Below are 20,121 nucleotides of genomic sequence, written 5' to 3'. Positions count from 1 at the left end.
ACACTAAAGTTACAATATTAATGTTTCAATACATGTTAACACTAAAATAACAAAGTTACACTGTATGCCCATAAAGTCACAACGTTGAAATTCATTGATGGTTGTTTTTGACCTTTGCTCTCAGCATTCATACTGGTGTTGTACAGTATGAAGGTTTTTGATATGGCAAGGCAACTTTATTTGTAAAGCACATTTCATACACCAGTGCTTTACATAGTCATAAAATATAATAAAGGATGCAGATTTACATTAAATGAGTACAGAGGAAAAAGATAGAAAAGATAAAATTAATAACTAAATGATTTTCAATTTAAAAAATCACCATTAAAACAGCAAAAATGCAGATAATAGTTGCAAAGATAAAAAAGATTATTTAAAATGAGTTGGGGCTTGTCTAACATCATCTAGAAGGTTATTCCAGGTTTGTGCTGCATGATAACAAAACGCTACTTCACCATGTTTTTGTTCTAACTCTTAGGAGGTCTAGGCTGGCCCCAGATGTCCTCAGGGTTCATATGTCACAAGCATGTCAGAGATTTGGGTGTTTGAAATCAATTTTAGATATGTAAAGTAGTCACACTGAAATGCGATAGAGCATTCTAGTGGCAATCAGATTTTTTATTTGTTAATGTGTGACCTTGGCGTTTAATTCACATTCAACAAAATCACACAATAACACAAACTAATTAACCGATTGAAGCAGCAGAAGACTGTTTTTGTCAACAGAGTCTGGTAGCTTTGATGAGCACATAGATAGGGACATGAAGCAGTTAACAGCTCCATCCACAGTGCAGGTGATGTACATTACCTTTTCCGTCAGCTGTCTGATGGAAAGGTAAGCACTGAAAATACTTTAAATATCAGCAGACACTAAAACTGATTTGGGGTTTTTTTTAGATAGGACTTTCTAGTAGCAAAAATATGTTTTGTCGCTGACCCCCATCCACAGCAATACATTGCTTAGCTTTCATGTCCGACTCCAGTCTGCTTCTCCAAACTGGGGGACGTGCATCACTGACATCTACTGTATGCAATACACTGAATATGGATAAGTATCCCGTACAACCACACTTCAAAAATCTGACAATTCCTTTAAGGTGTACATTGATAAAATAGTTAAATAATGTGTAGTGTGTGGAGGGAGTGGGGCACTGATGGTGTTAAAAGGAGGGGATTTGGTAACTGTTGGAGAGTATATAAATATGTTATATATGATTTTTCTATAAATTATATCAGGTTTGTTAATCCTGATAGACCTGGGTGAAATTGAATATCAGAACCTCCCTTGACCCTGCATGCATTAGCTCATATAGACTATATGTACTGTAATGAGACAACCAGTCCAAGTACATGTACACTTTTTGAAACAATGTTAAGTAAGAAAAAAACAACATTTATTTTCTTTAAGATTTTATATTTTTTGACATGGAGATGTTACCTGACAATTCAAAAACACCAAAAACCGGAAGCTTTTCATAAATTCTTCGACTACTGAATAATTTAAACAGACAGATAAACAGCTTAATCTTAGTCAAGGCAAAACTTTTTACAATAAGCAGTCAACAAAATTTTTGGCATAGATGTATACAGTAGGGCGGCACGGTGGTGTGGTGGTTAGCACTGTCGCCTCACAGCAAGAGGGTTGCCGGTTCGATCCCGGGTGTGGGAGCCCTTCTGTGCGGAGTTTGCATGTTCTCCCCGTGTCAGCGTGGGTTCTCTCCGGGCACTCCGGCTTCCTCCCACAGTCCAAAGACATGCAGATTGGGGACTAGGTTAATTGTTAACTCTAAATTGTCCGTAGGTGTGAATGTGAGTGTGAATGGTTGTTTGTCTCTATGTGTCAGCCCTGCGATAGTCTGGCGACCTGTCCAGGGTGTACCCTGCCTCTCGCCCGATGTCAGCTGGGATAGGCTCCAGCCCCCCCGCGACCCTCAAGAGGCGGTTAGAAGATGAATGAATGAATGTATACAGTAGGCATCGATGGCTATCATAAATGGCAGTCTAGATATAGGCCTACAACAATGTATAGTGATTATGGCTGTACCTTATGTAAGAGGATTTTTTCCATGTCTTCCTGAGTTAACAGGGAAAAAACAAGCTTGTTTATTGTGTTATAAAAAAAAACAGGAAACTGATGTAATCCACTCATTAAAGCTATGTCTGAGTATTTTAAATATTGAAATTAAAGATATTAAAGATAACGTAAATCTAAGAGGGTTAGGTTTAAAAGATGTACTCACTGCCACAGTGACTATAGTCAAGGTTCCCTTGAGCAAAGAACTATATTTCTCATGTGTCTTGCTTGGGCGCCATTTCCCATGTAATGAACCGACTGCTTCAGGAGAACTTCCCAGTTGCCCACACTAAACCCTTAGTAGTATTTGGGTTCTTCCAACTGTGAATATGTATGTTTATTAAGGCATATATGAAATGACTCTCCTGGATTGTACACACTTGTTTTGTGTTTATTTCCCCAACTGTAAAATATTACATAAAAACTATCAATACAAATATTTACACAAAAACACAAAGGATAAATGTCTCACACATCCACTCAAAAACCAAACCTCTCACAAAAAATATACACATTAAAGAAGTGACCTTGTTTCTTGACACAAAAATGTTCTGATGAATTACAATTTGGAATGTAAATGTTTAGCAGTACATTATAAATAAGGATTGTTTGGTTATAAGTTACAATAAAGTGGATCATAAGATAATACACTGCTTTTGTTATCATTATCTGCATGTCTAAAAGTTTTATTTGCAGCTACATTTCTGCTCTTCAAGATAATTTAACACAGTGTATTTTTGTTATACCATAGGCGATATCTATAAGTGGGACAAGATGTACTGAAATACTTAATTCCAAGTGAGACCCAAAGTAGGAATGTAGTTTGGAATATTACTGTATGTGCCTGTGAGCGCACAGCCTTTGACATACAGTACCAAACATGTCCACTATCTAAGATGAGTTTAGTGCTGCTTTTGGAAAAACCCAACTCTGGTCCGCGATGATAAGGAAGACAAAGCAGTATGCAGCTCTCTCAGCAGTTATCAGGCCTGCATTTGGCCTCGCAGAAGCTGAGGAGCTGCAGGGAAAATGGAAGTTTTACAGCTTTACCCACTAGCTGTATTTCTTCAGCCCTGGCAGTGTGAGCTCATACCTAAGAGGAAAGAGAGATGAAATACTCAGAGAATTATACTTAAATCAAATAAGCCTTTTGTTTCCACATACACATTTCTATATATTATTACAATTGACCAGAATATTTATGATGGCAAGAAGTATTAGTGCTTCAATTTAGTGTACTTCAGCTACTGTTTTTATTCAAATCATGGAAAAGTAGGAAACTGGGCCGCATACCATTCTGTGATGCCTTTGACTAAATCCAGCTGTGAAAGATCTATCATCACCTGTGGATGGAAGCAAAGCGTAACAACCGTAAAGGCCAAGACACTGGTTTTGCAATAAAGTGTATGTATGAAATAAAAACATTTACAACACTAAACAATGTGTAAAAGCTTTAGATTTAGCAGCCGTACATTTGTAACACCACTGACCCCATCTAACAGCATAGAGTATTTAAACTGCCTTTAAGATCTTGTGTCAGGTATGAAAAGACACATTCTATCCCAAGTAGCGTTACCCACCATGCCGATGTCCTTTCTGTCTCGTGTGTGGAACATTTTGCCATTTTTCACGGACACATCCAGCTTCCTCGTTTTTGCTTCTTCAAGTGGCACATCAAATTCAAACCTGTGATGAAAGAGAGTCAGCGGAAAGAAACAAGTTCAGGACACTGTCTCAACTTCTGGGCCTTAGAGGAGCTGTATGCGACATTAAGAGCATTAATATAGCAGCAAACAATTATTTGCTAAAGATATAGTGGAGTAATGGCGTCCTGAGCTGAGAATGATGTCACGCTCCCTCATGGATGGATAACTGTACGAGCCTACCAGGCACAGGCTCAGGGGCCCAAACTGGTCTGTATCCACATGGCTCAGTTAAAAAAAATGTTTTCAGAACAAAACTCCTCATCTCTTCTGTGACATGACTTTGACATCAGGGGCCCAAAGTGTCAGCGAGTCCCCTGGCCTTCACTTGCAAAATGTTACTCAAATTAACAAGGACTGATCAGGAGGAGACTCAAAATGATCACAAAGAGATGAAAAGGAACTGCAAAGAGACATAAAAGAACTACAAAAGCCGGCAAAACGACCACAAAAAGACCCAAAAAAAACTACAAGAAAGCACAAAACAACCATAAGGAGAGACAAAATTACTACAAAGCGACACAAAACAACAACATAAAATTACCTCAAAGAGACCAAAACGCCTACAAAACGACACAAAACAACCATGTTGACACAAAATGACCACGAAGAGATGCAAAACCACCTCTTGTTCCAGTGTAGGAGAAGTGGTGGGGACCTTTGCATATCTGCGCCCAGCGGCCCATTGTCTCGTTACCCGCACATGCTGTATGTGTTTTGTAATCCGAGCTTTTCTGTTCCTTGTTGTGGTAGACGGTCCGACCACACCTGCATGCTAGTGCATGTGAGTCCCTGGGTGTGCATCCCTCTGGCTAGCAAAATACCATCGCTCTGAACTGCATGCATACGGCGGTTACTGCTGACAATGGCGTCCAGATCCACATTGGCAGGACGGCATTGTTATGGAAGTGTAACGTCCACCCTCCCTGTCCTCCTGGTTAACACCATTAGCTCTGTCAGCACTGCTGTTAGTACTGTTAGCCTCTACGTTGAGAGCCCTGTGGAGACAATCCCCGTCCAGACTCATAGATATGCTCTCAATGTTGCATAGAGCTCCTAACTACTTTATGTGGGTAATAAGAAATGTTGATTTTTTTTCCTTTCAGATATTTCATGTAGGATGCATCCAGTAAGCTTACTTGTGATTGAAGACAGGATTGACTGTCCTCTTCTTGACATGTGTCCTCTTGCGGTGAATCCAGGATTGGTCAGGGAGAAAATACAGGCGGACATAAGAGTCTGTGCCGTTCTCACTGAAGCGAAATAAGTTCCTGCAGGCAACAGGTACACACAGTGGGTCACTATAGCTGGCTAACCATATGAACATGAAAAGAAAATTCTGCTGGGAAACTCTGGTGAGGCTGGATCTTTCTTGTGTACCTGCAGGAGTTAACCAGGACAATGAGTTTGTTCCTCAGGGTGGCATAACGTACAGTCAGCTGGATCTCCCCAAATGAACCCTGATGTTTCCTGATTGCCCTATAATTAAATAAAAAAACATTCATAAATCTCACTTTAATTACTTAATTCTTGTTAAAGTCCATACAGTTTAGCTCAAGACATCTGCAGGAAAGTTCAAGGTCAGCAGGCTAAAGGTCTGAAAAACAAAAAACCTACAGACTCACTCTGGATACGAGGCGCCCTCTGAAACGTCAAAACGTGATGAAGCCATGGAGTTTTCCGACAGCAGGCTGTGGGAGTCATACCGACGCATGTTTGACGTGGTTTCATCGGGGCTGTTATGGTTTTCAGGAGCCCAGTTTGGAGATAAGGACTGGGCGGTGGGGTCAGAGACAGTGGGGACGGTGTTGGGGGAAAGTGCTGGAGAGGAGGATGTAGCAGCGTAGGGATTGGACACAGCTGCATTAGCTTGTTGGTTAGTCTGTGATTTCAGCTGTTTGTCTTGTGGAGAGGGATTGACCGTAATCTTTGGTTGAGGCTTTTCAACAGCAAGAACCTATTGTGGGATTAAAGACATGGCTAATGTGAGTGACACAATGTAAAAACAACAATGTAATAGAGCTTACTTGCAGGTTCTCACCATCTAGGTGCTGGTTGAGCATCTGAGTTTTATCAGATGGAAATAGAATTGAAAATGTACTTTAGATGAACCCTAACAGGGAGCAGCTGAATGTTTTGGTAATTTAAACTGTATCTTTGAACTAAATGTGTGTTGTGCGTCATCTGTCTATGTGTACTGTGAGTTTCTATACTAAATGTGTGTGTGTGCTTGCCAACGTTGTGTACCCACCCTGAGAGTTGCTTTCAGCTTGATCTGGCTGTTTGCTCCGGAGTGCTCCAGTGGCACGCGCTGGTCTAGCATCATATCGGAGCACCTGAGGAGGCGACTCAGCGGCAAGTTCAAAATACCGAGCTGAGCCTTCTTCTCGTGCTCTTTGACCTGGACCACGAGAACACAAATAAAACTATTTAAGCAGTGAATGAAATAGGTTTTAAACCCCTGAGGATATCTGACTGACTGAAAGAGGTCTAGTTTTACAAGATTTCCAACACTGGTGTTACCTCCTTTTTAGTTAAGTTAAGGTTGTCAGTGCAGTATATACTGACACACACAGGTTCATAGGGATAAATACAAAAGTAGACTGCCTCAGATTCCACTTACTGAATGTTGAATTAGCCAATGCAATCAAAACAAAAAATGTGGGAGAAACTTCCTGTACTGTGTATGCAACATTAAATGACGAACCTGAACCACGAGCTGCTGTGTTCTGACATTACGCACAAAGAAGGTGAAGCCCTCCTCCCACTTTGGGTCTTTAGATGCAAACACAACCTGTGGAAAGAGAAAGATAGGAATAACTACAGTTGAAGATTTCATTGCAAAAAGCTAGACTATTGCGACATTATCAATTTTACACAGCAGATGTGTACTGACAATTGCAAGTCTGCCTTCTTGTACAGTGCTAAAATACATCAAAACAAGTATAAACACACATTTACAGATACTGTATTAACGTAAAGAGAAAATGGCGTATTAATGGAATAAAGTGAGAGCCGTACCTTGCTTTTTTGCACATCCTCATCAACAGAAAATTCCACATAGGAGTTTGGGCCGCCATTTCTCTTTGTGAGCTGAAAACAAAGTAAATCAGTGAGGCAGTAAATAATTTCTGGCAAAATGTTTGAACACTCAAGTGTGTCAATAACATGACACAAAAACATAATATATAATATATATTGTGTCAGTAAATAAGTGTGCTGCATTTATCATTTGTTGCCACGTCATTTATTCTTTTATTGGTAGTCAGACTCTGTTATGAGGATTTACACATGTATGGAGTTCACTGATAAAAGCTTGGACTCTGACATCTGTGTACCGAAACAAGCATGACGTTGAAACTATGTCACATGAAAGATGTGTTAGGCTTGCCTTATGTGCCATTTTGGGTAACAGACCTTATGTAAGCATTGGAGAACCAATCCTGTAACGCTTGTGTGTTCTGTTACAAACTCTTCAGAGAGTGTGACATTACATTACAATACATTATATTTTTCTTTAAACCCATTAAATGCTTTGTGTGTTTATTCCTGAGTGTTTGCAGGCAATTTCCATCACGGAGAGTGGTGCAGGAACGAGTCCTAAAACCTAGAAATGAGTTAGCGTTTTAGCACTCCACCTGTTCCCTTGTCTCAAAGTCAGTGGGATTTTTGGTTATATTCCTGAAATAAGGTCTGTAGTTAACACAAGCTTTAAAAGGCGGTTGCTAACAAGTGGCTAAAGGAGACTACAAGATGTCATCATGCCAAACACATCTTTACAGCCTTGTTGTGGTGACGAAGCTACTGTGGGGTAGTTCGTTTGGGTCCATGTCATTGGTCCGACAGCCCATTAGTCCGACTGTCCGCAGCTGAACGGCTCGCGGCGGGCGTATGGTGCGCAGCCGCCAGCTCTGGGTCAGCTGGGAAAGGCTTGAGGCGGAGCAGGCTCACAGCTTATGTGTTTGTCACTTTCTTTTTCATTTTAACCCACACCATGATCTTTTCCTGACCCTAACCAAGTGGTTTTTGCGCCTAAACCTAACCAGACCTTAACCACAGGGCATCATGATGATTTCGGAACGGACTTCGCAACAATGGGTTTAATATGGTCGGAACAATGGGATGTCGAACCAATGGGCAGTTCCCAGTTCGGGTATAGCTTGACGTTAGCTTTTTACTTCTGGCCACTGCATTTAGGCTTCAAAACTCGTAAAAGTGGTGTTTATTTGTGAAGATTATCTTGCTGAACAAAACCTCTAAGTATCATAAACTTGTGTTTGCCACAGAACTCATTTTCCGCGATACTCCAAAATCCAATGGGAAAATCCAATTGGCTTTTTAACAAGGGAAACATGGTGGCACTAACTTCCGTGTTAGCCTAAAGAAAATTGTCATTTATTATTCACTCTATTTCATATAATAGTCAGAAACTGTAATAATGGACAGCGTGACAATTATCAGCAATATATTTGCAACTACTTGAGAGTAGTAGAGTAAATAAATTCTGCTTTCAATTTATACATTAGTCCTCCAGCAACAAGCTAATAAGCTAACGTTGGGAGTTTCTACAAGCTGCCTGTTGCCTCCCAGGCTGGGTAGGTTATGCACTCTACTCCCTAATAATATACTGCAGACACACCACACCATCTGGAACATATGAAACAGATGTTTGCATTGGCAAAAAACAGAGATGTATACTTTTATTATCACTGGAAGAAGATGTGGTTGCTACAAGTGGGTAGCCACAGCTAGCATGTTAGCATGAAAATGGCTGACAAGGGACTATCCAAGAGGGAAGAAAAGTGCTGATGTTGATGCAGAAACATTTGAGGTTTTAGCAATAACTTTCACTAGACTCATGTAGAGACATGTAGGCTGAGACTGTGTTTTAAAAATGCATTTACTGATTAAATGTTAGAGCTACATCACAATAAATGCTTTGGGAAGATTTGTTCTTCCTCAGAATCATTTGGAAATGGGGAAACCACATTAAGGAAATGGATTGTTTTTGTAGTTTTATTTCAAGTATGTTTGATATGATACAATGTAGCTCAGGATAATCAAAACTTGCCCATATAATTCAGTGCTGCCCTGTTGCCTGTCACACTTAACTTCACTGTATTTTCACTCATTGAACAGCAGAGGGCATTCAGAGGCAGTAGATGCTACTGACAGTTCAAATTAGGACACCCTGTACTGAGCTACATTTGTTCAACATGTCTGGGTCAAAAAAAGTGTCCTTAAAAAATCCTACAATTTGATTATTACTGCCTTAATTGCCAGATTGATGGGATTTATAACATGGACAAGTTTAAAGGAGTCATACGTTTGTCATGACTACTGTAAACATTTATTAATTTGTCCTATGTAGAAATCTGAAAATCCTTTAAAATTATCAGCCTATATTTGCAATACAAAGAGGGCAAATTCAGTATAGATAGCCATTTTGTAATTTGGTCAACAAAGTCTTCACCACAATTCTGTCTATTTAGTTATCAACACTTTCCTTTATGCTGGGAAACCCAGAACAAGTCAGGGTGAGGAAGAAATGTAGCTACAAAGATACCAGCTGGTTGTAACACACCCACAAAAATGGTAAGCACGCACCAGACAAACAAGAAATACCAGCTCAGCCAAGCAACAAGCACACCTGGAGCACAAACATTTGATCTGACTGAGGCCTTCGTCTGACATCAAGATAGAAAATGACAGTCAAATTGTAAGGTAGTAAAGTGAAAGAGAAGCTAGATTACTTCCTAATTTAACTCTTGAAGAATAAACATCAGTTTTTTATAACAGGCAAAAAAGATACTTTAAGTAAAAATCCCAATTTACATGTTAGGTGTCTGTGAGCAATTTGACAACCCCTAACGTTTAAGGCCTCAAGCATTCCCATGCAGTCTTTTAAATAGCCATGTGATTTTAAAAAATGAGGTCAAATGAGGACGGCGTGTGGAGGAGATGTATGAAAATACAGGTTTCTCTCTTTCAAACCCTAGGGCAAATGTCCAGTGATAAACCTTTGTACAAACAGGTTTTGTTAGAAGAGGGGTTGGGCCTTTGCATACCAAACATCCCTGGATTAATCACTCTCATATGTCAAATCAAGTACAGGCTAATATTTTAGCAACTGCATGGGTCTCCTGGCATTAATCAGGCTGTTGCGAGAAAATTTTAATCGCCACCCCTTCGAAACTGATTTGACCTATTAGTGGGAACAACTTCCATACAGTATATGGATTATATGAGTAGAGCAAAGCACTCTCATGACAACAAAGGGGTCTGAGGTCACCAGCATAGCTCCTTCTTTTAGCCGCTACTAAGGATAGAAGGCAGCTTACCCGGGCTTCCTTTGAATGCTTTCCGTGTTTTTGATGCCCAGAGATCTCCTTGTGGTCTTTCTAGAGACATACACACATTCACATTTGTCTATTCATGTTGCATCGTCTTCTCTCGACAACAACAGCCCCCGTTAGAGGTCACTTACTGGTAGGTTGGAGGCATTGTCCAGGTACACTGCAAGCATAGCACAAGCAAGACCGTCTGTAGACTGGAAGAGAGAGATGGTAAAGAACAATAGATGATTTACATGACTGACTAACTGCTGACCCAATAACTCAAATAACACACAAGGGCAATCTACACTACAGTTATGATGTGCAAACTTGTGGCAAGCAGTATATATTACATATAAATGTTGATGAAAATTCTGATGACAAAAATAAGCAACAATGAGGCTACCTCCCTCAGCAGGCTGGAGTCGGTCTTCAGGGAAAACCACTGCAGCTTGAGATGAACCTCTCCATTCTGGACTCCTTGCAGAGGAAACCACTACAACAGCAAGGAAGATTAATTTATCATGGCATTCATATCAAGACTGTATTTAAATAGAAAACTAGTGAAAATGGTCAGAAATACTTTAACATTTAAACCTTTCTTTCCATTCTTAAAAATGCTGCTGCTGCAAATTCTTAAGATCATTCATAAAAGATTTAAACACTCGGAAACAGTACGCTGCAATCTCCTGTAGTGCTGGCGATTATTTTGTGAGTACTACTTTTTTCTTATTGCTGAGAAAACACTGAGTTTATTAGGCACAAAACTATGGAAGCCAAGAAGGGCTGTGTTTGCAATTGTTTTTTAATGCCATTATCTGGAGATGACGAGTTCACTATTTCATTAGCTCGAGATAACAAAGCTTTTTTTCTCATGATAACAGGTTAATTTATGACGATTCTCAAAAAAACAAAAGCATAATTTCTCGAGATAACAAGACAATTGATCACAAGAAAAATTGCTTCTGTTTTCTCAAGATCACAAGATTATTATGGAGAACTTGCAAATGAGAGTGTGGTCTTCTGTTTAAATGACAAGAACTGATCTGAATGCTGTTTCTAATAAAAAGACACAATGCCATTTCTGCCTGTATTACACCTTAAACTACAGTCTGATGCGTTGATCAATGATAGGTAGTCTTACTTCTTATTTTCAGCTTAAATCAGTTGCTACAGTTATCAAGATGCTATATATGCATACTGGTACGACAGTCCTAAACGTTAAGTATTAAAACATCCAATCCAATCAAATCACTTTGATCAGTGTATCCACAGAATTAAATGTAAACTCACCTGATCCATCTCTACCTCCTTCTTCACTTCTCCAAAATCAAGATTATACCTGAAGTGATAATGAAAAATGATAACGATGGCAAGTGAAAACTTTATAGCACTAACATTTAAAACTAATAAATATTTTTACTCCTATGTTTCCAAATCACCACCCAGCTATCTACTCTAGAGACAGTTTGAACAAGATACTGTTACTGTGTATTATCAATCAAGTAACTGTATTTGGTGTTGTTTATTGTGATTATGGGTTATAGTGGAGTAATAAGTAATGCTTGACAAATTTAAGAAACTGTGTGGATAGCAGAGTGGATGCAATACATGTGACTCACAAAGCATTAACCCTACTTGTTAGATAGTTTCTTACGTTCCAAGTGGATCGTCATTATCTGCATCCTCATCAAATAGCTCCACCTCCAACTCTTGCCCTGGAGCTTCATGGACGACAAACTGCAGACAGGTAAAGCATATTATCAAATGTCTTTCAGACGGGAAAATCAATGTTAACTCCGTTCACCAGGTCAACATACTTAGTTTCTACAATATTTAGAATAAGCCTTGAGCAGATTACACATGGGAAAGGAACACTAGGTAATGAACATGAGACCTGGAAGTGCAGTTAGGACAACAAAACGGGTAAACAAAAATTGGAGGAACCTGTCAAGTGCTGGAGACAACCTCAGCTGTCAAACAATATGTTGATGACAGTGATTTGAGCAACTCTTCAATGCAATCTGGGACAGAGAGTGTATGTCTTTAGCTTTGCTTTTCACAAACAAGGAAAATGTGTGGTGGGATTTTAGCAGTTTGCTTGTTTTGCATACCAGGGAATATGGTGCAAGAAAAATCAATCATGTTCATGCATTCCTAAGGTTATCTAGGGGCTTTATGCGGAACTTTAAAGCCCCTACAAGGAACTTTCATTTTGAGTTGATTTTGGCAACCCTGTGGACAAAAGCGGTAGTGTTTTGCCGGAATGAAGCCTACATTTCCCATGAGCTCTAGCGCGTGTTGTCGTAAAGACGCTTACCTGGCTCACGCATGTGTTTGTTTTGGGGATGAATGAAACAACAAGACGGGAAAACTTTGCCCCCGCTCCTATCGGGGATCCCAGCTCACCTCTGCCGCGCCCCAGCTCCACCTCTCCGGCGTAAGCGCCACTGCCGCCGGGGTAAATGCAGCGGTCGGCTGGTAAGGCTGAAGGCCTGTTTGGCGAGCACTTCCACGGCTTCTTGGACTGAGTATGGAGCGGTGCCTCGCCTCTTTATTTCTCGGCACTCGCTGGACCCTGTTGGCGCCTGGCTGGTACCTGTCGTCGGCCCAGATGAGGTGTTCCAGCCCCGCGGCCCCTGCTCTCCTCGTCCCCGCTGGGTGAATCTGCGCAACCTGCGGCCTCTGTGTGTGGCTCCCCGGACAGCTAACGCCATGGACCCGCCGGATCCTGCCAGGATTGGGCTGGTAAGTGCTAGATCGCTAGCGAACAACACGTTTATCCAGAAGGATTTCCTAACTTCCCGAGGATTGGATTTTGTCTGTGTGACTGAGATGTGGCTGACTGTTGGTGAGTCCAGTGCTTTCACAGAACTTTACCCGATGATTGCTGCTATTTTAACCCCCCGCGGACGTCGGGTCGAGGAGGAGGAATAGCAACTATTTATAAATGTAAGCAGCTAGGTAAGATGCAGTGTGCCGTCTGACTACCGTAAATCGTTTCGTCCTGGAAGCGACCTGGGGCGACCCGGAGACAGTTTCCTAAAGGTATGATGTATATTATATAGAAATAGCTCATCTTGACACCGATGGTCTCATTTGCTGTTGTAGGTCACGCACAGACATCAGCAGAAACGAGAGACTTTTGCATATCCAGTTAAAAGTTCCTTGTAGTGGCTTTAAAGCCATGTATGTTCCTGTTACTCTACCTCATACACTTCATTCCATTTGGGGTGCAGATTCTCTTTGATGGTCTTGCTTTTGAAATGTCGGTTGCCCACTCTGAGTGTTGCATAGGGATCTGATTTCCCTTTCACTATACCCATCATGTATGTGTCCTTCGCCAGCAGGTCTCTGGCTTCCAGCAAGTGGACCCTCACCACACCCTGAGGAGCAGACAAGGAGAGGTTCACTAACTAAAAATACTGTCTCACATGAAAGAAAAACACACACAGTCTTCACTTGTATTAAAGAGTGTAAAAAAGAGAAACTAATTTGTTTAACTGTTTTATTCATGCATACTGAATACATATCTTACATACTCGAGGTAGCGGGAACCTCATCTGGTCCACTTTGACCTGGTCTATGAGGGGCACACACATGCGGTTGGGCAACACCATGAGTGAAGCAATGATGTCCATGATGGTGTCCTCAGACAGCGAGCTGGGAGGGAACAGAGGAGATAAGTGATCTCTACAGTAAGAACATTAAACAGCAAAATGTTGGGGTGACCATTAATACCATGAACTCCTAACCTGAAGGCAGGGCTGTCCAAAAGGTTGGTCATGCCAGTCCAGTTGATTGAAAGGGTCTGGAAAGAATTATTAAGAGTTTCAAGCTTGGCTAATCACACAGCTTTACTGATGACAGTGAGGTCATGAAAATGTCACTCACAGGGCGGCGGATGAAAAAAAAGGTGACTCCTCCCACCAGTGGTGCTTGACCAATAAGGGGCTCCAAAATGACCCTCATATTCCCCTTGAGCTGGGAGATTCAGGACAGTGTTTAAAAGACTTGTAAACAAACTATAATGATAATAATTAATGCAATGCAGAGAATACAGAAAAATGAGGAGCTCACTTTAAGTCCTTTAACGCCAGCTGTGATTGGTGGCTGCACTTCAGCATCGATGTCTACATCTCCTTCATAACTGCAAAGTGAACAGTGCTGGTAAGGGAAAACAGCATGCACAACCACGAGGCTCTTGTTTGGAGCCAAGCACATTCATCGTCAAATGACAAGACAGATGGAGCTATGGTGTGAGAAATGTGTCTGACAAACCATATATCCATGTCCAGAATCACCTCCCTGTGATCCACCTCATGTGTGTATGCTTTCATTCCAGTGATCCGGAGAGGCTAGAATTAAAGAAACATATTAAAGGAACCTTATCCACGATGTTTAAAGGAACACTTCACCCTCCAAATGACCATTTTTATATCAAGTACTCACCCTATGTTACATTGAATTCGTAAGGAAAAGGATTTTTTCTCGCATGACTCCATGGTGAACGAAGAATCCAAAAATCAGAGAAAATTCTTGATGAATTAAAGTCAGAGGGGTCCATGTTTACCAGCGGCAAAACTATATCAAAACATTTGTTTGCAACCTCTCACACAACTCTTGCAGTATAATTCAAGTCTCATTTATAGTCGTCTGCTCAGTGCTTCCCAAAAAGATAGCCCTTTCCAACAAGGAACTGAAAGGAAAGTGAAACTTATCTATGCTATCTTCAGAGCCAGACCCCAAAGACAAAAACAGTCATTTTACCTCGCTGAACACGAGAGCTGCTGGTCCACTACCACCTTGATCAGTTTGTGTTTTTGAGTGACTTTAACACACCATTTAAAACACCAAAGTTAGACAAAAACACAAACAAATTAACTGATTGAGGAGGTAAAATTACTGTTTTTGTCAATGTCTGGCTTTGAAGGGAGCATATATGAAGTTTCACTTTCCGTTCAGTTACACGTCTGTTTGGGAAGCACTGAGGCAATGACTGGATAAATGTGACTTGGAGTATGCTGTGTGAGTGTTGTGAGAGTTTGTTAACAGATAATCTGATACAGATTTAGTGTTGTTAAACACGGTGCCCTGTGACTTAAGTTCATCAACAATTTTCTTAATTTTTTTGGATTCTTTGTTCACTGGAGTCAAGTAAAAAAAAAAAAGAAAAAAGTTTTCTTCACGTTATTAATATACCAATTATCATTAGGAAAGAGGGCGTGGGTATTCCCTCTCAGTTGATCACATATGTGTCATGGCATCATTTCTGCCTACAACAAATCACAGGGGTGTGCTTTGCTTTATAAAACATGTAGCCCATAAAACATCTGTTTGCTGTTTGTCTGAACATAGTAAGAATTAGATGGCTTTAGTAATGGATCAAGTGTCACAGGAGTAATGGTGGACAAATGCAAACTTACTATGTGTCCAAAGTGGATCTTGGTAAAAGTGAACATTTTGAGCGCAGAGCTGGAGAGCCTGACAGCTTGCTGGATGTTTTCTTTAAGGAGTTTCTCCATGTACATCCCGAAGAAAGGCCAAGCCTGCTCCAACACCTGAACACAAAGCAAAACAGAGCATGGGTAAATGCCTTGATTCCACCCCTTAATCAAACACCACGTCTTTTCATTTGCACATGTAAATAGAGGTATGACCTGAAGGCAATATACAGTATTTTAAAATCTTGTGATGGCAGTTTTAGTTTGTGGAAAAATGATCAACACATTTGAAAATTGGTGCAGTCTGTGTGTTGCTTGCAGCTCATTTATGTCAGTGTTCCTAAGCTATCTTTGTAGCGAGAGTTATATATTCTGTGATATAAAAAGAGATGATTATCATACTGTGTCCATTTGCCTATCTACGATATTGAAAAAAAGCAACTGGAAGGAGAACCTAAATTATATTTCAATTATTATCAAAAGGGAGACACTTTACAGGTTTCAATTTTAGTAATAAAATGTTTGTTCAACCAATGATAACCCTTCTGTTTTCATTACTTTAAGGGTCATTCTGACTAATAATACTATTGATAATTCTGTAATGCTGTAAATTGCACCTAGTCACAGCAGAGTAATGAGTCCAGCACCTTGTCCAGCCCCAAAACATTTTTGTGTACATGGAATTCACTTGAATGCAGGCCATTTGACCTCTACCATGACAGTACACTGTGGGGCTGGAAAGTATGTTGTTGAGCACCTTTAATCCAGAGTCAACATTCAAAAGCACCAGCTCAATTTAGCAAGATGGGGTCTCTTCAGCCCTCAAAGAGGTGCTTAGCATCATCCAATAAAACCGTAACATCAGAGAGAGTAATTTATTTTGATACTGTACCTTATTAAGCCAGTCAACTTTTTCAACATCAGGAAAGTGGACCTTTAACAAGAAAAAAATGACAGTGATGTTAAAAGCAGGTTTCTAAGTATTTGTCCGACACAACCAACATAGCAGCATGCATGATGGTGGTGATGACAGAAATAATTGTGTCAGTAATTATCAATTATCCATCATGCAAATTATAATATAGATTAACAGTGAAATCTATTAACATAAAAATCAGCTGAATGAAAAAAATCCAGTGTGTGGTGCAGTAAGACTGGTGGATCTAATTTTTTCAATTTTTTTTTTTCAATTTTCCAATTTTTGAAATTTGACAGCATTCCTTTGTAAAAAAAAAAAAAAATGGACATGGAGAAGCACTGCAGTACTTGTTATTTAAGGCTTACTGGGGTTTCTTTGCAGTTTCAAACCTGTGGACTGTAACAGAGGTTTGGAATCATGTTCTAATACAGAGCATCTATCCAAATAAATGAAGTGAACATCAGTGAGTTCTGTCTGACACACTAAAGGGAGAAAGCTTACCCACAAGTCAAAGAACTTTCTAAGACCTTTATGGTGTAATATAAATTCTACTGATGTAACAGATTTACTTTGGGAGGAGAGGAGAAATCCTCATGTTTTAAAATGGAATTCTGCATGTATTAAAACCTGTGTTTTATGTTTTAAACCAACAATGACATACTCATCTGTCTGTCTCTCTGTTACACACACAAACAGAGAGTGAGCTGCAAGACACTAACCAAAAAGTAATCTGATCTGTTGTTCCTATTACATTCCTCTGACGTTGGAAGAGCCCCTCTCTGTGTCCCTCCCGTCTTAGTTCCCATGAGTCACTGCTTGAGTGGGTGTGGTGTAACCAAATGCGGAGAAACGAAACCTTCTGCAAAATAACAGCACATTTGGCTGGCTTAAACCATTTCTGACAACGGGGAGGTTCAACCCCAGTCTGGCATTTCATGCAAATAAAGCATAATGTTGTCAAGGCAACAGAGACTGTGACACGTCCTACAGTATGGAACTTGTTTAAGGAGGTTTCACACATTTGGCCACAGCTGCACACTCAGTGTTGCCTTGTTTGACCGGCAAAAAGCAGTCAAAATCAGCGACTCCAGATATAACAAAAACAGGTTTGACATCGAAGTTTGGACAGTTTTTCAGTGATGGGGATGTTGTATCTCTTCGCTGAAGGCAGTTGACACCTATGACCAAAGTAAAGCTTCTCAGTGACAAACAGCAGAAATCAAATCAAATTAATCAAATTTGAGGTACTTGTACTTTACCAAAGTTCTTTCTTTTACTCTTACCCTCATTCATCTCAGAGGCACATGCTTTTTACTTCACTACATTCATCTGTCAGCTTTATTTATTAATTACTTTACAATTTTTTTTTAGTTACCTGGAACAATTAGTCAGTTAATCAATTAGTCGGTTTACAGAGGATTAATTGACAACTACCTTGGCCTGATAAGAGTTTCAGTCATTTTTCATATAAAAACATTTAATAGGTTCCAGCTTCATAAATGTGATTTGCTACTTTTCCTTTTATTATCTGAATGTGTTTTTGATCATTTTGAAGTTGGTTGGGCAAAACAAACATTGTGAAGATGTCAGTTTGGGCTCTGGGTCATTGTGCAGGCTCTCTCCTTTTTAGGGGTGGGGATCACTCGAGGCCCCACGATATGATATTATCACGATACTTCAGTCACGATACAATATTTGGATTTTAAAGGTGTTGTGATACGCTGAGTATTGCAATAAAATATGGATCTATATTGTGATTTATTACCTTTTTTCAACTGCAAATTATGTCCCCAAAGGAAAACTTTGTCAACATCTGTCTGTTCATCTGATTTCAGTCATTTGTATTGCAGCAAAATGTATCTAGTGGACTGGTGAAAAATTATATTACTCCAGTAGGCTACCAAAAGTTTAATTTGTATTTGTAATATTAATAATTTATATGATAAATAAGGCGACACTTGTTGTCCGTGTAACGATACGATATTGCCGCACAAAAATATCGCGATACTGTGCTGTATCGATTGTTTTGCCCACCCATGCTATTATTACTTTTTTTCCAAACCAAACAATGGATGGATTAATTGAGCAAATCATCATCAGGTTTTCGAGTTAACAGTCATTAGTTGCAGTCCAAAATCCTGCTTTTGCGTTCATACTTTAGTAACAGTAATCTTATGATAAAACAGCCATAGGATCATTCATTCTTTAAGTACCATTTTTCTGATTATACCTTACACTTAACTTAATAGTCTAAGTGAGAATTTAAATGCTGGTCTTTTACCTGTAGGGTGTTCTCACAGTGTGGTAGCCTATTAGTAGGCTACTTGTTCTTTCACTTAATCAGAATACTTCACCATGCATAATACATACCCATGATGCCATTTGTAAGGTATTCTCCAGTTCCTTGTTGACCACAACAGCTTCATTATCCACAAAGTCGATGGCGGTTCCGATCCGGGCGTCTTTCCACTGGCGGTTCTTCTTCCACCAGGTGGCCATCATCATACAGAGCAGCACCCAGCTGATACTGAGGCCCAGGTATCCTGTCAGATACACGGGGTAGAAGACGAGGATGGCTCGGCCAAAGTATATCAGGAACTCCATCAGCATGCGATTGACAGCGGAGGAGTTGAGATTGTCCGAGCTGCCGTGGAGCGACGGGCTCTCCACGAGCCCCGCTCCGCCCGTCGGATGCATCTGTCCGGCGGATGCCATTGGGTCGGAACCTGGTTCCTGAAGTCCAGAAGAGTTGTTCTCGCTCCCTGCCTCGACCACTTTAATTTTTGTCGCGTAGTTCGGGTCACTTTTGCATGGCTTCCTCGAGGAAAACACGACAGGGAAGCCAAGCCACTGAGCACTCCATAGGTGCAGTAGTAAATTGAGTCATGACAGTCCTGAAACTTCCGTGTTTGAAACTTCCAAAAGGAAGGTAGGCACACCTGCACCCATGGGTGGGGAGTGCGTGCCACAAAGAAAGAACTCCACCCTAAAAATGAATCCGAAGCAGCAACCTTGAAATACAAGAACCTATTTGTGTGTGTGTGTGTGTGTGTGTGTGTGTGTGTATGAGTGTGTGTGCGTTAAATACTTTATTGTTGCCTGGGCTTTCTGTACAGCGTATTTAACATTTTTAAATAAGATTTTGTTGCTGTAAATGTTTTTGCGACTGCGCCAAGCTTCTATAAATCATCATCATATTGTTCATAGACCAGCAGTAATGTACTATCTCTGTTATCTGCAAAGCCCCAACCTTGTATCTCGACAACAGGAGATAATAGTCAGCAGGGATGTATCTGCACAGATGCAGCATGACCTGCAGATGGCGCCAGAGAGTCCTCATTTTAATAAAGCTGTGTGATAACAAGTCCGTGATTTCCTGAAATGGGCACTAACATACAGATTAATGTATGTATAAATGTTAAATTATGTGTTCTATGGGATGAACAGCAATGCTGCCTATATTATTCAGCTTCTGAACACTCTTTGTCAATTCCATATCAATAAATGGAGATGGTCTGACTCCAAACCCTGCTTAAACCCTGATTTATTGTTGAACTCAAGCAGTATGGCACCTTACTAGAAGATGTGAAGAACAAAAAAGCTAAAGGACATGCCTTTTCTTTGAATTATAAAGGACTTGATATGA

At 40.3% G+C, this 20,121-nt stretch overlaps 1 protein-coding gene across 2 annotated transcripts; it reads right to left on the bottom strand.

The window, feature by feature from the left end:
* Nucleotides 1-1,414: 1,414 nt before the first annotated feature.
* Nucleotides 1,415-19,713, bottom strand: esyt3 (extended synaptotagmin-like protein 3). Of its 2 annotated transcripts, XM_050048078.1 has the most exons (23): nucleotides 18,846-19,713; nucleotides 16,449-16,490; nucleotides 15,539-15,673; nucleotides 14,394-14,470; nucleotides 14,193-14,262; nucleotides 14,007-14,096; nucleotides 13,868-13,923; nucleotides 13,655-13,775; nucleotides 13,322-13,498; nucleotides 11,770-11,852; nucleotides 11,406-11,454; nucleotides 10,519-10,608; nucleotides 10,265-10,327; nucleotides 10,119-10,178; nucleotides 6,799-6,870; nucleotides 6,485-6,571; nucleotides 6,029-6,178; nucleotides 5,403-5,734; nucleotides 5,158-5,256; nucleotides 4,917-5,048; nucleotides 3,655-3,760; nucleotides 3,368-3,417; nucleotides 1,415-3,167 (listed from the first exon to the last, which is right to left on the bottom strand). In XM_050048078.1, exons 1-23 carry the CDS (start codon nucleotides 19,188-19,190, stop codon nucleotides 3,128-3,130), a joined length of 2,526 nt encoding a protein of 841 aa, XP_049904035.1. In that variant the 5' UTR covers nucleotides 19,191-19,713; the 3' UTR covers nucleotides 1,415-3,127. The 2 variants fall into 2 exon arrangements, with proteins under 2 accessions (XP_049904035.1, XP_049904036.1); XM_050048079.1 differs by lacking the exon at nucleotides 10,119-10,178 and having other exon boundaries at nucleotides 18,846-19,712.
* Between the last annotated feature and the right edge of the window lie 408 nt (nucleotides 19,714-20,121).

This window comes from Epinephelus moara, chromosome 7, assembly GCF_006386435.1.
Source record: "Epinephelus moara isolate mb chromosome 7, YSFRI_EMoa_1.0, whole genome shotgun sequence".
Classification (NCBI taxonomy): Eukaryota; Metazoa; Chordata; class Actinopteri; order Perciformes; family Serranidae; genus Epinephelus; species Epinephelus moara.
This window is presented reverse-complemented; position numbering and strand designations above follow the sequence as displayed.